Below are 18382 nucleotides of genomic sequence, written 5' to 3' on the forward strand. Positions count from 1 at the left end.
GCCCGACTGTACCGCCGCATTAATAAATACCTCTTGCTGTTGCATCAACTGGATCGGAGTCTGGGTTCTTGGGGCGTCCCCTCGAGAAGGTAGTACCCTGGATCTGGGGTCTATAAATACCTATTTCTTGTAACTTTTTCAGAGTGTGCCTTTGTGAAAATGTAAACATTCCCATATGTCTTGGGCTATTTAACCATTGAACACTGTGGCTTTATTTGGTTGTCTCTGTTGACTTCCTTTACTAACACCTGAGAGGTCTCTATCATAGCTAAATTGTTTATATGTACAAATTTACTTTTAATTAATTTATGATTATGATATCTAACTGCTTCTGACAAGGAAGAGTGGCAATCATTTTGTATCACATTTTCCAAAGATAGAGCCTGGGAATAGTTAGGGGAGATAATTGTCTGTAATTTATACAAGAGAGAAGAGGTTTTTTTGTTTGCTTGTTTTTTGTAAGGCTTTCTTTTAAAATATTTGTTAATTAACTTATAATTAACCCAATCAACCAAAAAAAATCACAAGTGATTCAAAATAATAAGTAAAATATCATCCTGTGTATTTAATATGGCATACTTTCACTAGCCACATACTTCTTGATGCCATATAATAGGCTTCCACAAACTACAATAAGGTCATTTTAAGAGTTTTTATTTTTGAAGGCATAGGAATCCCACATGATGCAGTAATCTAGAGTAAGTATCTTTGAGATTTTTATTTTTAGGCCTGGAATGGCCATATACAAAGTGTCTCAGCCTGTTCAACCTGCTATTAACTAGACACCATAAACTGGGTAGTTTACAAATGGAAGATTTATTTCCCATATTTTTTTTTCTCATTACCAAGCTAAGAAGTCTAAAATTAAGGCATGAACCAATGGATTCTGTGTTGGGTGAGGACTTTCCTTCTGGTTCATAGATGGTGCTATTTCACAGCATCCTTCCATGGAGAAAAGCTGAGCAGTCTTTCTCCTCTTTTATGTGCACAAACCCTATTGGTTGAACGCCCCCCCCCCCCCAACACAAACACTATGAACTAATCATCTCCCCAGGCTCTCACCTTCTCATATGATCAGCAAGAGGGTAAACACAGATACTGGTATCTGTGCAAAAGGAGATGTGACTTTCACATCGAAATATATCCGGCCCTATAGGCTCCCTGAGTATATGTGGTGTTTTAAATAGGAATGGCCCCATTCATATATTTGAATGCTCAGTCACCTGGGAGTAAAACTCTTTGATAGATTTAGAAGGATTAATAGGTGTGGCCTTTTTAGAGAAAGTGTGCCACTGCGCTTTGAGTTTTTTCAAAAGCCCACAGCCAGCCCAGTGTTTCTCTGTCTCTGTCAGCCTCTCTCTCTCTGTGTTGATAAGGATGTAGTTCTATAGCCATATGGAAGTGCAAAGGAACACATTCTCCTCCAGCACCAATTTCATGAATGCAATCCAAAAGACAAAAGAATATGTTTATAGCTACAAATTTAGGGAAGCATTTTGCAGTTGAATGAAACAGCTTATGGAGTTGTACTATGTGGCAGGAAAGGAATTAGTATGACAGGAAGCTAAAAACTCATGGTGGTCAGTACCTAAGGCACCAGTGTTGGCTACAAGATAAGCATATAGATGGAGAGAAACCGGGCTGGAGAACCAGAGAGAATCATCGTCTAGAGAGAATCAGCGAATCTTCAGTGGAAACTAAAACTTAAACTTCCTTTAAGGTCTCCCAGGGGCTCCTTTGTCACCTGAGACGCTTACCGGAGCTCTTGCTGGACAGAAACCCTTAGAATGCCAAGTCGTTGCCCGGCAACCTCCCAAACGCCTCTGTGGCCTCCCTGTGATTGGTTTAGAACGGGCGTCGCGCGCGTGACGTCACCGCGCGGCGCCGGATGTGTCTGCTACTTGAAGCCGGTTTCCTGGATCACGGCTACCCGCTGCGGGAGCCGCTGGCTTGGGCTCGGAGGGCCGGACGGAAGCCCCACCGGGGGCGGCGCGAGCGCCGGGGCGGCGTGAAAGGCGGTAGGTGCGGGCGACAGGGCGGGGTCTCGGCGTGGGGGCCCTTCCAGGTTGGCGTCCCGTAGCTAGAGCCGCCGGAGCTTGTTGCTAGGGACTCCAGAGGAGCTCTGGGAACTTAAAGAGTGTTCTAACTGCAGTCCGCTCACCCTGTCTCCCGATTTTCAAAGCTTTTTTTCCTCTAGCGGTGTCGACACACTCCCTCATTTTCAACTTTAGCCACACCCTGGAGCTGAAGTGAACTTAGGTGCTTCGAAGTGGGTGGGTTTGATGATGGGAAGCAGATTTTTACTTCGTGATAACAAAGGGAATGGGGTTGCCCTTTTGGGGTTTGCAGGACCTTTGCAGACGGGACCCAGCTGCTTTAGCTGAGCGCCTTTTGAACTTTTTGAGATTCTCTAGGTTTCTAATTAGAGAGTAGAAGAAAGGTGACGGACGATTAGATTAGTCCAGTGGTCTTAAACTGGGGGAGGTGGGGACTGAAATTTGGTACTTGTAAAACAAAGATGCAGTGGTGTCCTAGCATATACAGGCGCCACCAGTCCCTTTTAGGCAGAGGCTCAATGACAGGGGATTTGTATTATGTTTGTTGTTTTTCCTTCTGACATTGTGACATAATTTAGGCGTTCCACATTTAGTGGATTTCTGTATTCCGATGTCTACTTAGAATTCTAAGAAAGAAACGAGGGGTTACTTGGACAGCATTTAACAAAGTTTTTCACCTCTTCATTTCTTCTGGTCCCTACCCCTTTACACCACCCACCTAAAGTCATTTAAAGAAAAAGTAGTCTAAAGGCGAGAGAAAGGTTTTTTCTTTCATCAACTACGTCAGTCCGTGCTTGTCAGTGGATATATTTTTTTTAACCAAACACATTTACTCATCTTTTAAAATAAAGAGTGATGCCATTAACAATTAACTTTTTGATTAAATATTTATTTATGTATTTTATGTAAGCTCTGTCTTATACATAAACTCTTCTGTCATATACATAAGCTCCTACATGCCAGAGGAGGGGATCAAATTCCTTTATAGGTGGTTGTGAACCACCATATGGTTGCTGGAAATTAAACTCAGGACCTCTGAAAGAGCAGCCCGGGCTCTCAACCACTCAGCCATCCCTGCCTAGCCTCATTATCATCAGAAAGGCTTCCTTCAGCAGCTGATGGGAGCAGATGCAGAGACCCACAACTAAACGTTTGACAGAGCTCCAGGATCCCTGCCAAAGAAGTGGGGGGAAGCATTGCAAGGAGCCAGAGAGCTTGAGGACACCAGGAGAACATGGCCCACAGAATCAACTAAGTGAGCTCATAAGGGCTCACAGAGACTAAAGCAGCAGTTACGGAGCTTGAATGGTTTCACTCTAGGTCCTCTGCATATTTGTTGTGGTTGTTTAGCTTGAGGTTTTTGTGGGACTTCAAAGAGTGGGAATGGTGGTGTCTCTGACTCCTTTGCCTGATCTTGGGACCTTTTTCCTCTTACTGGGTTGCCTTGTCCAGTCCTGATATGAGAGTTTGTACCTATTCTTACTGTATCTTGTTATACCATGTTCCATTGATATCCCTGGGAGGCCTGTTCTTTTCTGAAGGGAAACCGAGGAGCAGTAGATCTGGAGAAGAGTGGAGATGGTGGTGGTGGTGGTGGTGATGGTGGTGGTGAGTTGGAACTGGGAGGAGTGGAGAGAGGGGTGACCAGTTGGGATGTATTGTGTGAGAGAAGAATAAGTAAATAAAAACAAAAATACCTTAAAAATAATTATTTTTGCCAGGCATGTTCTCACATGCCGTTCAACACTCCCAGCACTCCAGAAACATAGGCGGGCAGATCTCTAAGTTCAAGTCCAACCTGGTCTACAAAGCAAGCTATAGGCCACCCAGAACTATATAATGAGACCCTGTCTAAAAATCAAGCAACTATTATTTTTAAAAGATCCTAGGAGCTTGCAGACCAGCCTAGTAGAATCTATAAGCTCCAGGTTCAATGAGAAAGCCTGGTTCACAAAATGGTGGAGAGCATTAACAAGAGATACCTAATGCCAACCTCTGGCCTCCATGAACACACCCACTTTCACACATTAGCAGGCATATGTGAATACACACATGACTCAAACTACATGTAATACTTAAAAACTTTGGAAGCTCTATTTTCTAGACTTTAAAAGCTTTTCAAATGAAGAGATTCGTTGGTTTTTAAACTCATTTAAATTAGAAAATAGGACAGAGGAGATAGTTCAGCTGGTAAAGAATCTGATCGCCCAGAATCCTCGTGGTTGTGGTGGCCTATCTTTCATCTCAGCACTTAGGAGACACAGACAGGGAATCTCTTGAATAGCTAATAAGGGGAGCTCTGGGCTCGGTGAAAGATTCTGCCTCAATAAATAAGGTTGAAAGCTATTGAAAAAAAGATGACAAGCTTGGGCCTCCACACCCACTCCTGAAAATAACTATTCATTTTGGTCTTGTGTTTGTGACAGATCAACAGATTCTGAAATCATTTCATCTAACTGCAGGAGTGAAAGGGAAGCCATGCAGAAATCGGAGTACCCTGGAGGTGTGAAGTTGAGAAACAGAGCAACAGGTACAGAACTTTGCTTTTTCAAAGGGAGAGGCCAGGTTTGTTAATGATACAGTCTGTGTTCTGTGTTAGGGAGAGTTTCTGTTGCTTATTTGTTTTTTGAACTAATCTGATTTTTTTTTCTCCCTAGGTAATTATGATCAAAGGACATCCTCAAGTGCACAAGTAAAACACAGGATGACAGGTCAGCGGAGCAAATCCTCCTCATTAACCAGTTCTCCAGAGGCTGCAAGAAGGGTTCATCCTCGGCCAAGTGATAAACTCAACCCTAAAACAATTAACCCTGTGAGTAGAGATTCCTCAGGCAGTAGATTTACACAAGAAATAGGACTTTATCTGATTACAGTTTAACTATTCGAGAAATAGGCATTTAGCTGATTATAATTTAACTATTCTGAATGCTCTCGTGGATTTCCTTTTTGCTAGTTTTGAGCTAGTTATGTTAATTTTGTTATGTTCTTAATTGTTTGTCAGCTTTTTAATTTTCTATCCTGCTTCCTAATGTTGGTGAACTAGCTTTTATTCAGTTGCTATGGAATTGATTATTCATGTGCTACTCTAGTCACATAAAATTCCAACTATTCCTTTATGTTCTACAAGTTCAGTTCACCAGAAATCATAATATAATCCTTTGTTTAATAGAAGTATAAAGCCAGTTTGGAGAAGTTACACAGATTCTCTGACCTCTACATATCTACACTTGGCTGAAGGGCATGCAGGACATACCATGCTGGCTAAAATAAATGTACTCGCTGTCCTTAGCAGCACTTCTATAATCTGGAAGATGCATTCAGTTATATGTTTGTAAGACTGGTTCCTGACCTTTGACTCTACCAAGCTTAATCCCTTGTTGTATAAAAGCATAAAGTCAATTTGAAGAAGTTAAATAGATTCCCTGATCTCTACACATCTATGCTTGGCCGATGGACATGTGGGACATATAGTGATAGGTAGCAAATCTCTACTTCTCCTATCCTTAATTCCCTAATTCTTTATTTAGTCCTCATTTTGAAGATTCAGACTGGCAGAGAAAGTGGAAAGATATTTTGCTCTGTATAGTTCCAGCTATCTGCAATGCTTTGAGCCAAACTAGAGATTGATGAAAAATAACTCCACAGCTTGGTTTTGTGTGTGTGTGTGTGTGTGTGTGTGTGTGTGTGTGTGTGTGTGTGTGTGTGTGTGTGTGTGTGCGCGCGTTTTCCAGTCATGTGGCTGAGCCAGAGATGTGCACAAAGTAACACAGTGGGGGTTGGGAAGTCAGGGTATTTTTGTTTTTGTTTTTTTTTTTAACCTCTCATCTCAACAGGATTAAAATTGAAGGTATCGGGAACCGGAGTTAGTGGTGATATTCTTGTTTTTGAATTTCAGTTCGGTGAACAGTCACGAGCCCCTTCTGCATTTGCAGCTATCTACTCTAAAGGAGGCATTCCTTGCAGGTAAAATCAGTGCACTGCATCGCTGACTGTGTGCTTCAAAGTAGTTGAGTGAAATCAATATAAGATTCAGTTTATATTAGTTGAAGATTTACTTGCTAGTGAGATTTAAATCAAGGTGACTTATTACCTTGACTGTTGAATTGGTATCAATCCCTGGACATTGTTGATAAAAATCACCTTTACTCCAATATGTAATTACTAAGATCTGTAGTAAAACACCAAACCATTTCAGAAAATAAATTGAACTGAGTGTACCACTTTTGGTACAACTAATTTAAGCATGCATAGGCTCTTACAAATTGCAAATAAAAACACCCTACATTGTTGGTTATGTAAATACTGACAGTGCAGTGGAATATTATTTCATAATAAGTGTGTATGACTAGTTTTGCTTCTTTTTGGATAAATTCTTGATGCCTTTTTTCATGTTCTTCATGGGGTAGAATTTTATTTTTAATGTCATAGAAGGGATAACTACAACATCAAATTTTATGTTTGGTTCTGGAATTTCAAAAATGCATTTTTTAAAAAATGGTATCTTTAAATTTGAAGTGAAAAATAAGCCAACAAAGCATTCCTGAATTTATTATTACTATTTTATCCTTAGATTCTAATTTGAGGACTTAGGGTTATCGTTCAGTTGATACAATGCTTTCTACTATGTACAAAGCCACGAGTTCTATCTCCCAACACTCCATAAAGTTGGCATGGCCCTCGATACCTGCAATCCCAGCATTGGGATGGGGAAGCATGAGGAATGTCACCATGGCTACATAGTGGATTTGAGGCCAGTCTGTTCTACACGAGATGCTGTCTCACACATTGAGACTGAAGCTTTATCTGATTTTAAATTTCTGAGTGCTTTTCCCCAGAGTAACTCAGATTTTCTGGAAATGTAAAAACTGATGCCTTGGTGAGACCACTTGCTGGTGTGACTATAGCAGTGAAGAAGTCAGGCCATAGAGCCAAGTGAAACCAAGAAGATGTTTGGGAATGACCTGTTATTCACAGTCAGGACCGTAGCGCTGTATTGTAAACCCATCAGTTATGGTTCCGGAATGGCTCTGGGGGATAGTGAGAGGCCTTAATTCAGGACCGCTTGTAACCGCCAACAGGCCATTTCATCTTCCTAGCCATAGTTTTGTCTCTTTAACAAGGAATAAAACAGGTTTGCCTTCAGATTATTAGTGTTACCAGTGTTAGGCCATGAAAATGTTCTTTGTAAACCTTACCTTTCCTTATTACTACTTGTTTTCATTTTCTGTAGGTTACCTATTTTGTTGTAATTGTGTCTGAGAGAGATCGGTGCAACATGTATATCAAGATTCTGAGGAAGTGACATGCTTAAATAAAAATATAAATTAAAAGTTTTACAATACAAGCTTACTAAACAGTTTTGTGGATAATGTGGGAATATGAAGAATTGTTTACCTGCTTTACATTGTCCATGTCCTATGAGTACAGTAATACTGCTGTATATCACAAAATAATTCTACTGCGACTCTGTTCCTGAAAGAGTATTGTGTGATAAGCTCCCTGCATTTGCTTATGGGGTTCCTATTACTTTTTCTGACTTTTATATTTTAGATTGGTACATGGCTCAGTAAAACACAGATTACAGTGGGAATGCCCTCCTGAAATTCTTCCATTTGACCCGCTTCTAATTACTTTAGCTGAGGTAAAACATTCTAGCTCTCCTGAGTGCTAATAGAAAAAATATTTTTAAAATTTCATTGTTATTTTGTACCTTATAAATACATCTCATTCTATCCTTTTAAAATAAATATCAAGCAAGAGACACTAAAATATTGTACTCTAAGCAAGTAATTGTGATTGTTATATATTTGTGTGTGTGTGCACATATACAAGACATTTTATACACATGCATGTGCACATGTGCACACATACACACAGTTATCTAAAATAAATAGCTTGACTAGTCTTATAAAAATGAAATTCTAATGGGGATTTATAGCTAAATGAAATGGACGGTATATTATACTTAGTTTTTTTTTTAGACATAAATCTTTTATATAAAATAGTAAACCATGCTTTAGACTAATCAAAACTAGCGATACATTGCATAGTCCAGATGATTAGAGTGCACAAAGTACTTTAATTTGTGACATCAATAAAAAGGCTTCTGCCTTTACAACTCATTAATATCAGTTCTTCTAAAACATTGGTTGGTTTGTTGTGTGAGTGTGTAAGTGTAGTTGTGCCGTGGAGTGGGTTTAGGAGTCAGAGGACACTTCTCTCCTTACACCTTATGGAATCAGGGATCGAACTCAGGTATCAGGCTTAGGTGGAGTTGCCTTTACCTGCCACACTGTCTCAGTGGCCAAGATCAGTCCTGTGTATAAACCTGTCTTCCAAAACCGTTAAATGAACTTCTGTACTAGGCAGCAGTTTCCTTTCTCTTCTACTCACTTAGTAATGGGGAAGGAGTACAGACAGACCACTTTTGAGATCCATTTCAGCTTTGACTTTCGGTTTTCCGTCTCAAAGATGAGTAAGACCCAGGTACAGTTAGGACAGGCACTGAGCCTCTTAGAGAAGGATTTGCCATGTTGGTGCTTTTGTTGTAGAAAGCATGGTAGGACAGTGGGAAGGGACCATTTGACCACTATTTGGAAGCAGATACTCAGGTCCAGTTGACAGACTATTAGAAGTTGGCCTTTGTGACATGGCTTTGCTGAGTGTTTAAACCTGCTTCACGGAGAGATCCAGGGCATTGCTCTTGCCTTTCTCTTTTCTTTGTTGGATCTTTTTCAAATGTCAGGTGGTCATTGTTTGTCCTCTAATAATGGCTGCTAAGTCATGAGTACAGACCACTCTTTTCTGAGGCACTTGGGAGGAAGGGCACATGAGCAGTGCTATACACAGATTGTATTTTCAAATTATGTCCCGCTGTGCACAGCAGATTTCTGTTCTGACACTGTCCCAGCCAGCGCAAGACTGACCTTCTAAATATCTTAATATATAAATGTGATATATATATATATATATATATATATATATATATATATCACATAAATAATATAAATAATATAAATGTGAAGGAGGAGGGCCGTTGGAGGAACTCACTGAGCACATTGAGGGTCCAGTACAGAACACACAGTGGCCACCTTGCTGTCCTTCAGTGTCCCTTAGGAAGCAGTGATCTCAGTGTTGGATGACTTCTTTGTCTTCTCTCATCAGGTTTTCCTTTCCCTCCACCTCTCTCCCACTTATCTGTCCTTGTTTTTCTTTTAACTTTTTCTTTTTTATCCCATTAGTTTTTTCTTCTCTTTTTGTTACTCTGTTGATTTTCCTTTTCTTGCTTTCTTTTTTCATTCCATGTGAGGGTAGATACTTTTGAATCCTTTATCTTTTGTTACATGATTTTTGGTATAATTAAAAAATAATTGCTGAAATTGCTCATTGTGATTAAAATGATATTAGCAAATTTCTAGTTTCACTTATGTTAGGAGCATTGAGTTTTGTGGTTATTAACATAATCAAAAGGTAGCAAATAGCGAATGAATCATGTTTCTGTGTCTGTATTGTCTTTGGCAGGGTCTGAGGGAGACAAAGCATCCTTATACCTTTGTGTCCAAGGAGGGCTTTAGGGAATTACTTCTGGTCCAGGGCGCTCCTGAAAAAGCTGTACCTCTGCTACCTAGACTCATCCCTGTGCTGAAGGCAGCTCTGGTAAGTCATTGATTTCACTAGACTTCATTATTCCCAATTATATGATATGGATGAAAACTCCGATCCAAGAGAACACTGTCTGCTGCTTGCCTCCCCATAGTACATGCAGATTAGTGTTTTACCTGTGGGTTTGTCAGGTATGTGCAATGTCAAACCACTGTTACTCAGAGTTACACAGTTGTGCATTGGACCACTTTAGAGGATGTCTCGGGGTCCTGGGAATAAAAGGAAACCTTTTGGGTAGTTAGAGGAGAAAACCTCAGGTTACTCTGTGCTCTGTGTGCTAGATGAACCTTAAATCTTAGTCACTGCCCTTCTATGGTGGAAATTGCTTTACCTCTAGATACCGTGCATTAAAGCTTACTCTCCAAATTCTGTGTGTTGATCAGTTTCTAGGATTAAATGCTTAATCCCACTTGCCCCACTCCTGCTTGCTCTTTTCCCTAACCTATCTTCCCTTCCTTTTCCCCCATTCTGTCCCTCTACCTCTCCCCACACCCTCAGACCAATGAACAAGTCCCATTCAGATGTAAGTGCACTAATTCTACTAGAAAGTCTGTTCTGAAAGTAAAAAGTAGAATTACTCACAAAGGGCCATGGAAAAGTTCCAAATGAGAGAACCAGAGTCTCTTTCAGAGGGTTGTGTTGGCTTTAATTTTCCTCTTAACTGGCCCCACAGGTCCATTCTGATGATGAAGTGTTTGAAAGAGGACTGAACGCACTCGTACAGCTAAGTGTGGTCGTTGGCCCATCTCTGAATGGCCATCTGAAACATCTGCTTACAAGTGTGAGTACTGCAGAGAGTAGAGTAGCTGTGCATATGTCCTCCTCATAACCCCAGTCTTCAAATCAGCCACTAGCCCAGCTCAAATCCGTCAACAGACATTTTCTTGTCATTGTAATAACATACCAGCAGAAACAACTGAACCGTAGGGCAGATTTGTCTGGTCTCAAAGTTTTCCAGGTGTTGGTCCTTCATGGCGGGAAGGATGTGGGAGTGTGGAACAGGTGATTTCATAGAGGACATGGAACATGGATGGGCACATAGGAAGGGCTCAGGGTCTCAGTAACCTTTCTCCACTAAACCCCACCTCCCACTTCCCGCTTCCTCTCAATAACACCACCACATGAAGAATCAATCCAACAAGGATAAGTCCACTCCTTGGGTAGAGCCTCATGAACTTGCTCTCTGGAAAACCCTCCTCTGGCAGACAAACCAAAGGCTTGCTTTATTTACTTGGGCGTTTCTCTATCCGGTCACTTTGACAGTCAGTGTTACTATTTATCCTGACCAACAAGATTAGACTAAGTGGGTCACAAAGTAGTTCAGTAGTAGACAGGGCTTCCCTAATATTTCCTAATGGATTAAGCTTACAAACTGACTTGAGGTTTATAATAAAAAGTGCTCAGTATCATTTTATTAAACCTATGTTGACTGTGTTTCCAGAATGTTCTACCTAAGAGCATGGCTGGTTGTAGCTGAAATATCTAGGTTGTTGTCCACAGAAATGCATGTATTTTATGGGAATACTGGTACCTTTGTTCCCAACTACCTTCAAAGCACTGCTTCTCTGCTAGTGCCTTGCACATCTGTCTTCCTGCACATACACTCTCCCGTTTAAACAAAATTCTTGTGTTTTTAGCTAGAGTCTGTTTAGGATGTAACCAGAGATAAGTGGTTTTGTGGTTTCTCGTCTGATTCCTCCATCAGTCATATACTTAGTTCCCTCTTATTATTGGGTAACATGTGCTTTGGAGATATGGCTTTCTGTCATAGTTCTCTGCATGGTCTTACATGTGACAAAATGGAAAAGTATGCCATGCTTGTGAAAACTTCATTTCTGTGTGAGTACATGTGTGGTTGTGTATGCATGTGTGCATACATGTGGAATGTAGAGAACCATCTCAAGTGTTGTCTTCAGAAATACTGTTCACCTCCTGTAAGATGGGTCTTCTATGTACCTGGAGCTCACCAATTAGGCTGCATTGTCCAGGCAGTGAATCCCAAGGAGTTTTTTGTTTTCTGCCTCCTTGGTGCTGGAATTCTAAACATAAGGCACCATGCCCAACTCTTTCTGTGAGTCTTGGGAGTTGAAGTCGGTCATTTCCCCAGCCCCAGAAAATGTGTTATCATAGCAGATATTGTAGGATAGGTAGTGCTTGAAAGGACATAAATTCAACTTTTAACCAAATGTTATATTGCTATAAGTAAATTTCATTGAAACATTTACTGAAACAAACTTTGTGTTTTTAATTAAGACATCTTTGAAAGTTATTTGTGCTTATGGCAACTTTATTTATTTATTTTGGAATCCCCCCTCCTCCAATCTTCAAAAGCTTTCCAAGAGGCTTATGGACAAAAAATTCAAAGAACCCATCACCAGTGCCTTGCAAAAGCTGGAGCAGCACGGCGGGAGTGTAAGTAGAATGCCGCACCTGTAAGCATGCATTGCTTCTGTACATTGACTTTCAGTCCTGTTCGCAGAATCGATATGTGGTTAGCTTGTGTTAACTCATTACAGCTGCAAGTCTAATTGGAAAGTATCTGGTCTGTCATCTTTCAGACTAAGAACTTAGTTTTTTGGGATGATGTAGTTTTTTTTTTTTTTTTTTTTTTTGGAGACAGGGTTTCTCTTTGTAGCTTTGGAGTTTTTCCTGGAACTCACCCTGTAGCCTAGGCTGGCCTTGAACTCACAGGAATCTGCCTGCCTCTGCCTCCCGAGTGCTGGGATTAAAGGCGTGCAGCATGAACCACCACTGCCTGGTTGGGATGGTACAGTTTTTAAGATGGCTTTTGTAGAACCAGGCTGGGTAAATAAAGGTGGTCTTAGCAGTGTACTCTTAGTTTTTCTCTTTAAACTATTTTATGTATTTTGTTTTGACCTGTGAAAAGGTTGAAGGATGACTAACTTAGCCCAACTCCCCCCAAAAAATTTTTTTTAAAAATTGTATATTATTTATACTTGGCTGTACTAGGAAGAAATCTCAGGTCCTTATGTATGCTAAGCAGGTATTACCTGAGCTCCCTACACTCCTGGTTCTCCATTCCCCTTTAATCTGCCTTGTTTTTTCTTCCTCTAAGTTTTAGAATTTCCTTGTACATGGAAATGCAATTTTCACATTAGCATACCATGTATACATTCTGCAAGAGTTAATCTGATTTTTTTCCTCAACTTTTCAAGGGGAGGAATAAGAGAATTTTATTACTATAAGATGTCAGCAAAATTAACTGCATTTTTATAATTTGAAAGAAGTATTCAGCTAGTTAGCCTATCAATGTAGAACTTTCATTTTCCATATTTTCTAAGTAATTATTTAGAAGAAAATATATATGATTGTATACAATGTCTTGCTGGACATGCCTTAATCAGCAGATTCTGCTTATGTTAATAATCCTTAAATTGAGTATGTTGTTTTTGCAATGAACACCTAAAGTTATGCAAAGGAACTAAGCCTCAAAAGGGCCGTTAGAACATGCATTTCTTTGTTGTCTTTAAGTTCAAGTCAGGAGATTTGTATTCAGACACCAAGGATGTGCAGAACCAGCCCCTAGCCAGACCAGTGTCTCCATTTCTTATGAAGTACTTACTGGTAAATGTACTTGATCATCTAAGAGTCTGAATCCCAGATGTATTGCCCTTTTCTCCCTTGTGAAATGCAAGTGAACAGAAGGTCAATTTTAATCTGTAACTCCAGGAAACCATGTTAGGGAATGGATCAGGAAAAAGAGAAAGGATCATCATGTGACATTTGTGGATGTCTGTGTGTTAGATTGGGAAAGTTACAATATAGACATATTCCAGAAACCCAACACTGTTGCTTGCGTCTTGCTTACAGATGTTGTAGTTGGCCAGTCTATGGTCCTAGAGAGAGGGGGCTCCTTCTGTTGTTACTCCGTCTTACTAGCTTTAGATATTGCAAATACTGAATTTAAAAAGAAAAAGGGGTTGTGGTTATAAGGGATCTTAAATATTCCTCAGTCTTCACTGTTCCTTGTGTGTCCTACATTATATTTTGATAATAATTTCTGTCATTGCAAAAGAAAGTTTACTAGGAGCTAGAGAGATGGCTTGGCAGTTAAAAGCACTTGTTGCTTTTGCAGAGAACCTGGGTTCAGTTCTCTGCACCTTCATGGTGATCCACAGCCATCTGTCCCTCCAGTTCCAAGGGGACAGGACATTCTCTTGATGGCCTCCTTAGGCACCAAGCATGCACATGGTACAGAGATATACATGAAGATAAAACACTCATACACATAAAACTTATAAATCTAATTTTTTTAAAAAAAGCTTTGTACTAGAATCAATACTGGGCCTTTCTTCTGCCGTGTCTAGTGCGGTGCTTATTGGAGCTATTTTGCTGTCTTTCATTAATATAAGGAATGCTAAGAACTTAAAAACATATATTAAGTTTCTTCAGTATTAATGAGTCTTTAGAAAAAAATTTCTTGGGGCTGGAGAGATGACTTACTGGTTAAGAATGCTGCTTGCTCTTCCAGAGGACCCAGGGTCCATTCCCAGCATGCACATGGAGGCTCACAGCCACAGAAGATCCAATGCCCACTTCTAGACTCTTTGGACACTCTATACATGTGGTACACAGACATATATTCAGGCGAAATACCCATACACATTAAATAAAAATAAATAAAATTAAAAAAATTAAAAACCAAGAATTTTTAGTATAGGAGTTTCCTATACTTTTGACTTTTCTAGATTGTAATAATGTGAAGGCTCAGCTACTGGGGAAATGGGAACATTTGTTACAGCACAGAGACATTTTGTTATAACTGATCTTTACCAGTCTTAAGATGAAAGTATTTACAAACCGACAATTTAGCTTTTGTCCTCAGCAGCATGCACATCTGTTTTTGATAAGGCTAATTCCCTGCACTTCCTATCTTTCTAGAGTATGTGGGAACTGTGACAAGTATTCTGCTGAGTTCTCATGAGCATTAAACTCATTTGGTCTCCAGTATGAGCCACAGAGCTAGACTTTGATGGTTTCTTCCTTTAAGTCGGGGTTTTGGGTGCAGAGAAGTAATTACTCCAGTGTACTTGTGGAGTGCAGGGAAGATACATTTCAATATTGCTCTGACTCCTCACTGCTTCTTAGATACATAAAGGATATTATCTGTTTTATTTCCCCCAGAAAAATGTTCTGTTTATTCTGTAATTTGGGTCGTGCCCTTTGTATTCCTTTTGTTTGGGTCTTGGATACTTCCTAAGCAACACTTTTAAGTGTAGTGCCTACTGGGTGACTGTGTTCAAATGACAATGTTTTCTTCTGTTGACAGGGAAGTCTTATCGTCATCAAATCCAAAATCCCAACCTATTGCTCTATCTGCTGTTGAATAAGGGAGCCAGCAAAACCAGACTACTTCCTCAGGCACTGACAGTGGCTGCAGTGGGCCTCGCTGAGTTGGGGTCACCCTGACTCCCAGCACCATTCATTCATTAACTAGGCTCCAAGGACCGTGTCAGCCCAGAGGACTCACTGGGGAAGCTGTTTGTCAACAAAACGCACGGTGCTAGTGGAAAGCAATTAAAGTGCTGGTGAAAAAGGTGAATTCCGAGAGGATTTTGCATTGTGGTCATCTGTGTGAATTTACGGATCATATCTATATGCATATTTTCCAATATGTTTTTACTTACAGCCCTTCTAAGATCACTTTGTAGCTGTGCACTTATTTTATAGGCTGGTTTTGGCCATTTGGTTTTTATATTTATCAAGACCGTAAAAATTTAAGATAGCAAGTAAATATTTGTGACTTCACTATTAGCTGGTATGTGCAAATATGTATTTTATAATGTGGAATGCTTGGGAACATCTTTTCCTTCCTGAATATTCCAGTTTAAAAGCCTTGTTTTAAATGTGAAAATTCTTTTACAAGTATATTGTTTATTACAACTTGTTAAAATTACCTAAACTTTATTCAAGTAAATGTTACTTTTACATTTTGTAGCCTGAAAATACTGATGATGTATATATGCAGATATTCAGAAATTAAAGTCCTTTACATGTCCTCAGTGATATTGTAGTACTTGTTTGTGTTTCAGTTACTTGGTTTTTTAAAATATAATTTAGGGGTACAGCCCAGAGTTTCTGATGAGCTAGAAACTTCTAGATGATTCTGTAAGAAAAAGGAGTAGAGGAAGAGCAATAGAAAAATGGGAGTAAGACTTTCAATCTGCCTGGCAGGATAGAGGCTGCAGGGACTTCGAAAGCCACACCAAATCCTAACCATAGCCACACATTGGAAAGCATGGGGACAGGCAGTCATTGTGTTATGTGGCAGCAGCTACATGCCTTCTAAACACTGGATAGATGATGCACTCCCCTTGTTCTCTTCCCACAGACATCTGTTTGACCCTTTGGCAAGTCTTGTTTCAGATAGTTGCACAGCTTTTAATTGAAAGAATACAAGCAATTGCTGAGTCACCATGCTACAGACCTGCCCATCCTCCACCAGGGCTTTTGCTTCTGGGTCCTGGGTCCACTCTTTCCTCAGATCTATAGTGCCTTGTCACATTCTCAGACCATGCTTGCTATAGCAGCTGCCTGACCTCTGTCTTGCTTTGAGATTTTTCTGTAGGCAGCACTACCCAAAGAAAGTGATAGTCTAGTTTAAATCTAGTAATTGAGTATAAAACTTGCTAGAACATAAAGACCCATGGCAGACACAATAGAGTAATAAACACTTTATTTTGCTTTTATTTTCCCTTTTGAGATACAAAATGTGCACATTGAGTTTACACAAACACGCGATGGCAGATTTCAGTGTACATGTATTGTACTACTCTTAATTCCTACACTGGTGATGGCAGGGCAGCTTTCAACATCCTATCTCTACACCAGAATAGATACCTGATTTATTGTTGCAGACAGTCGCAAATTTTCTCCTCCTGTATCCTCTTGGTACTTGTGATATTTCTACCCAAGGGAAGATGTGTGTATCTATAGTACTGCTGTGGCAACTCTACAGTTTTGGCTTAAGATCACGGAAATGAATCTGAATCCTTTAAGTTCTATGATGAGCTAAATCATAATGCAATTCAGATGAACTGTTTAATGTTTGTAATCATCTTCTATACAGTCTTATGTGTAATTTCCAATATGATAGAATCACTGGTGTTTTCAAAGAATATTTTGCTTGATATTCATTCTTGGTGGCTTTGGGGCAGTCAAGGATTCTCTGTCCCTGAATGGCTTATAATAAACATGCTATGAGAACATTGGGGAGTTTGAGGGTGGCTAGAATTGCCCTTTACTGCTGTTAGGGTTACTTGCTAATAAGCATCACTAGGTGTTGGAGGACAGACATCCGGACCCTTTGCAAGTCTGTAAACATCCTTGGTTTATATGACACTTTGAATTTCTATTTCATGACACAATACAAAACAGTCTACATGTAAGATCGAACAGGTCCAAAGGTACATGGATTATGTAGAGCCTTGGCTTTAATATGGAAAATTAACAAATACTAAAATAATTTTCTTAGGTATATGCTAACATCTGATAATAAACTAATTTTTTAGATGTTCTTTAAAAAATGCCAAATACATTAATGACTTTAACAGCAGGTGGAGAAGCCATAAAAATTGGGACTGTGTTTTTGGTCTTTTTTAAATTTCAATAATCTTTATTTATTTTTCAGTGGCAGGTGATTCTATTTAAATGAAAGTTCGTTGACTTTCTAGAAGTAATTGCAGATGTAAATATTTTAGAAAATCATTTAAAATCCAGGACTGAACATATACAAATGAGTAGGAAGACCTACTTGTGTTTTAAAATCACTGAACTGTGAAAGCCTCAGTAATATGTTGCTAAGGATCAAAACTATTCCAGATTCTGTGCCTTTTGAATATTCTCAGAGTATGAAACGAGTGAACACATTTCATGACCCCAATGATGTTGTGGAGAAGATGCAGACTTGGAACTGGAAAACTTAAATCTTTTTAGGAGGGGTTGTTTTATATTAAATCAAAGCTGTTTGCATAATATGCCTCAGTGTAAAGCTGAGCAATCTATGCTAGAAGTGGTGGCTCCAACTTGTAAGTGTGTAGAGAGGTTCACGTTCCCTCTTCAGCGAGGATGCACTGACATGTTAGATCACATTCTCAAAGAGCTGCATGGAGCGCATTATGTTTTCATCCTGTAAGGGAGAAACAGAAGGAGTTTATCTGCTGTGTTTATAATGGAAAGTACTGCTGTACCCCCAAGTATGGCCTTTGCCCTTCCAGTGCTGCTGTGTGTGCGCCAATGTGTCTGTTCTCCATTCTATACAGATAACCACAAGGTTCCATTTTATGCTTTCTTGAGTATGCCTTTTGATATTGCTGTGGATATCACTCTGTATAAATAAACACTGATTGACCAGTAGCCAGACCGGAAGTATAGGCAGGACTAACAGAGAGGAGAATTGAGGAAACAGGAAAAGAAGGGAGAGACTGCCTAGAGCCGCCACCAGGACAAGGAAGGTGTAAGGTACCAATAAACCATGACCCATGTGACAAAGTATAGATTAATAGAAATGGGCTGAATATAAGAGTAAGAGCTAGACAATGATAGGCCTGAGCTAATGGCCAAACAGTTTAAATAAGGTAAGAGTCTGTGTGTTTATTTTAAAAGTGGGCTCTGCGACCGCCAGGGTTGGCGGGAGCAGGAGA

The 18382-nt window shown here is 39.8% G+C and overlaps 2 protein-coding genes across 8 annotated transcripts in view; one reads left to right on the forward strand and one right to left on the reverse strand.

Moving 5' to 3' along the window:
- Nucleotides 1–1867: 1867 nt before the first annotated feature.
- On the forward strand, nucleotides 1868–15746 carry Pacrgl (parkin coregulated like). Of its 4 annotated transcripts, none has more exons than XM_042285981.2 (9): nucleotides 1868–2018; nucleotides 4520–4587; nucleotides 4715–4869; nucleotides 5953–6020; nucleotides 7608–7698; nucleotides 9579–9713; nucleotides 10393–10500; nucleotides 12051–12131; nucleotides 15010–15746. In XM_042285981.2, the coding sequence occupies exons 2-9, from the start codon at nucleotides 4536–4538 to the stop codon at nucleotides 15064–15066; spliced, it is 747 nt and encodes a 248-aa protein (XP_042141915.1). In that variant the 5' UTR covers nucleotides 1868–2018; nucleotides 4520–4535; the 3' UTR covers nucleotides 15067–15746. The 4 variants fall into 4 exon arrangements, with proteins under 4 accessions (XP_042141915.1, XP_006976164.1, XP_076402391.1 ...); XM_006976102.4 differs by having other exon boundaries at nucleotides 1869–2018; nucleotides 4484–4587; XM_076546276.1 differs by lacking the exon at nucleotides 1868–2018 and adding an exon at nucleotides 2126–2259.
- A 653-nt stretch (nucleotides 15747–16399) lies between these two features.
- Kcnip4 (potassium voltage-gated channel interacting protein 4) overlaps nucleotides 16400–18382 on the reverse strand; it is a 1069170-nt gene continuing 1067187 nt past the window's right edge. For all 4 annotated transcript variants that reach the window (XM_006976097.4, XM_006976100.4, XM_006976099.4 and 1 more), the window contains one exon: nucleotides 16400–17868. In XM_006976097.4, the coding sequence (XP_006976159.1) occupies nucleotides 17821–17868 (48 nt within the window). In that variant the 3' untranslated portion in view covers nucleotides 16400–17820. The remainder of the gene's footprint in view (nucleotides 17869–18382) is intronic.

Source organism: Peromyscus maniculatus, chromosome 10, assembly GCF_049852395.1.
Source record: "Peromyscus maniculatus bairdii isolate BWxNUB_F1_BW_parent chromosome 10, HU_Pman_BW_mat_3.1, whole genome shotgun sequence".
Classification (NCBI taxonomy): domain Eukaryota; kingdom Metazoa; phylum Chordata; class Mammalia; order Rodentia; family Cricetidae; genus Peromyscus; species Peromyscus maniculatus.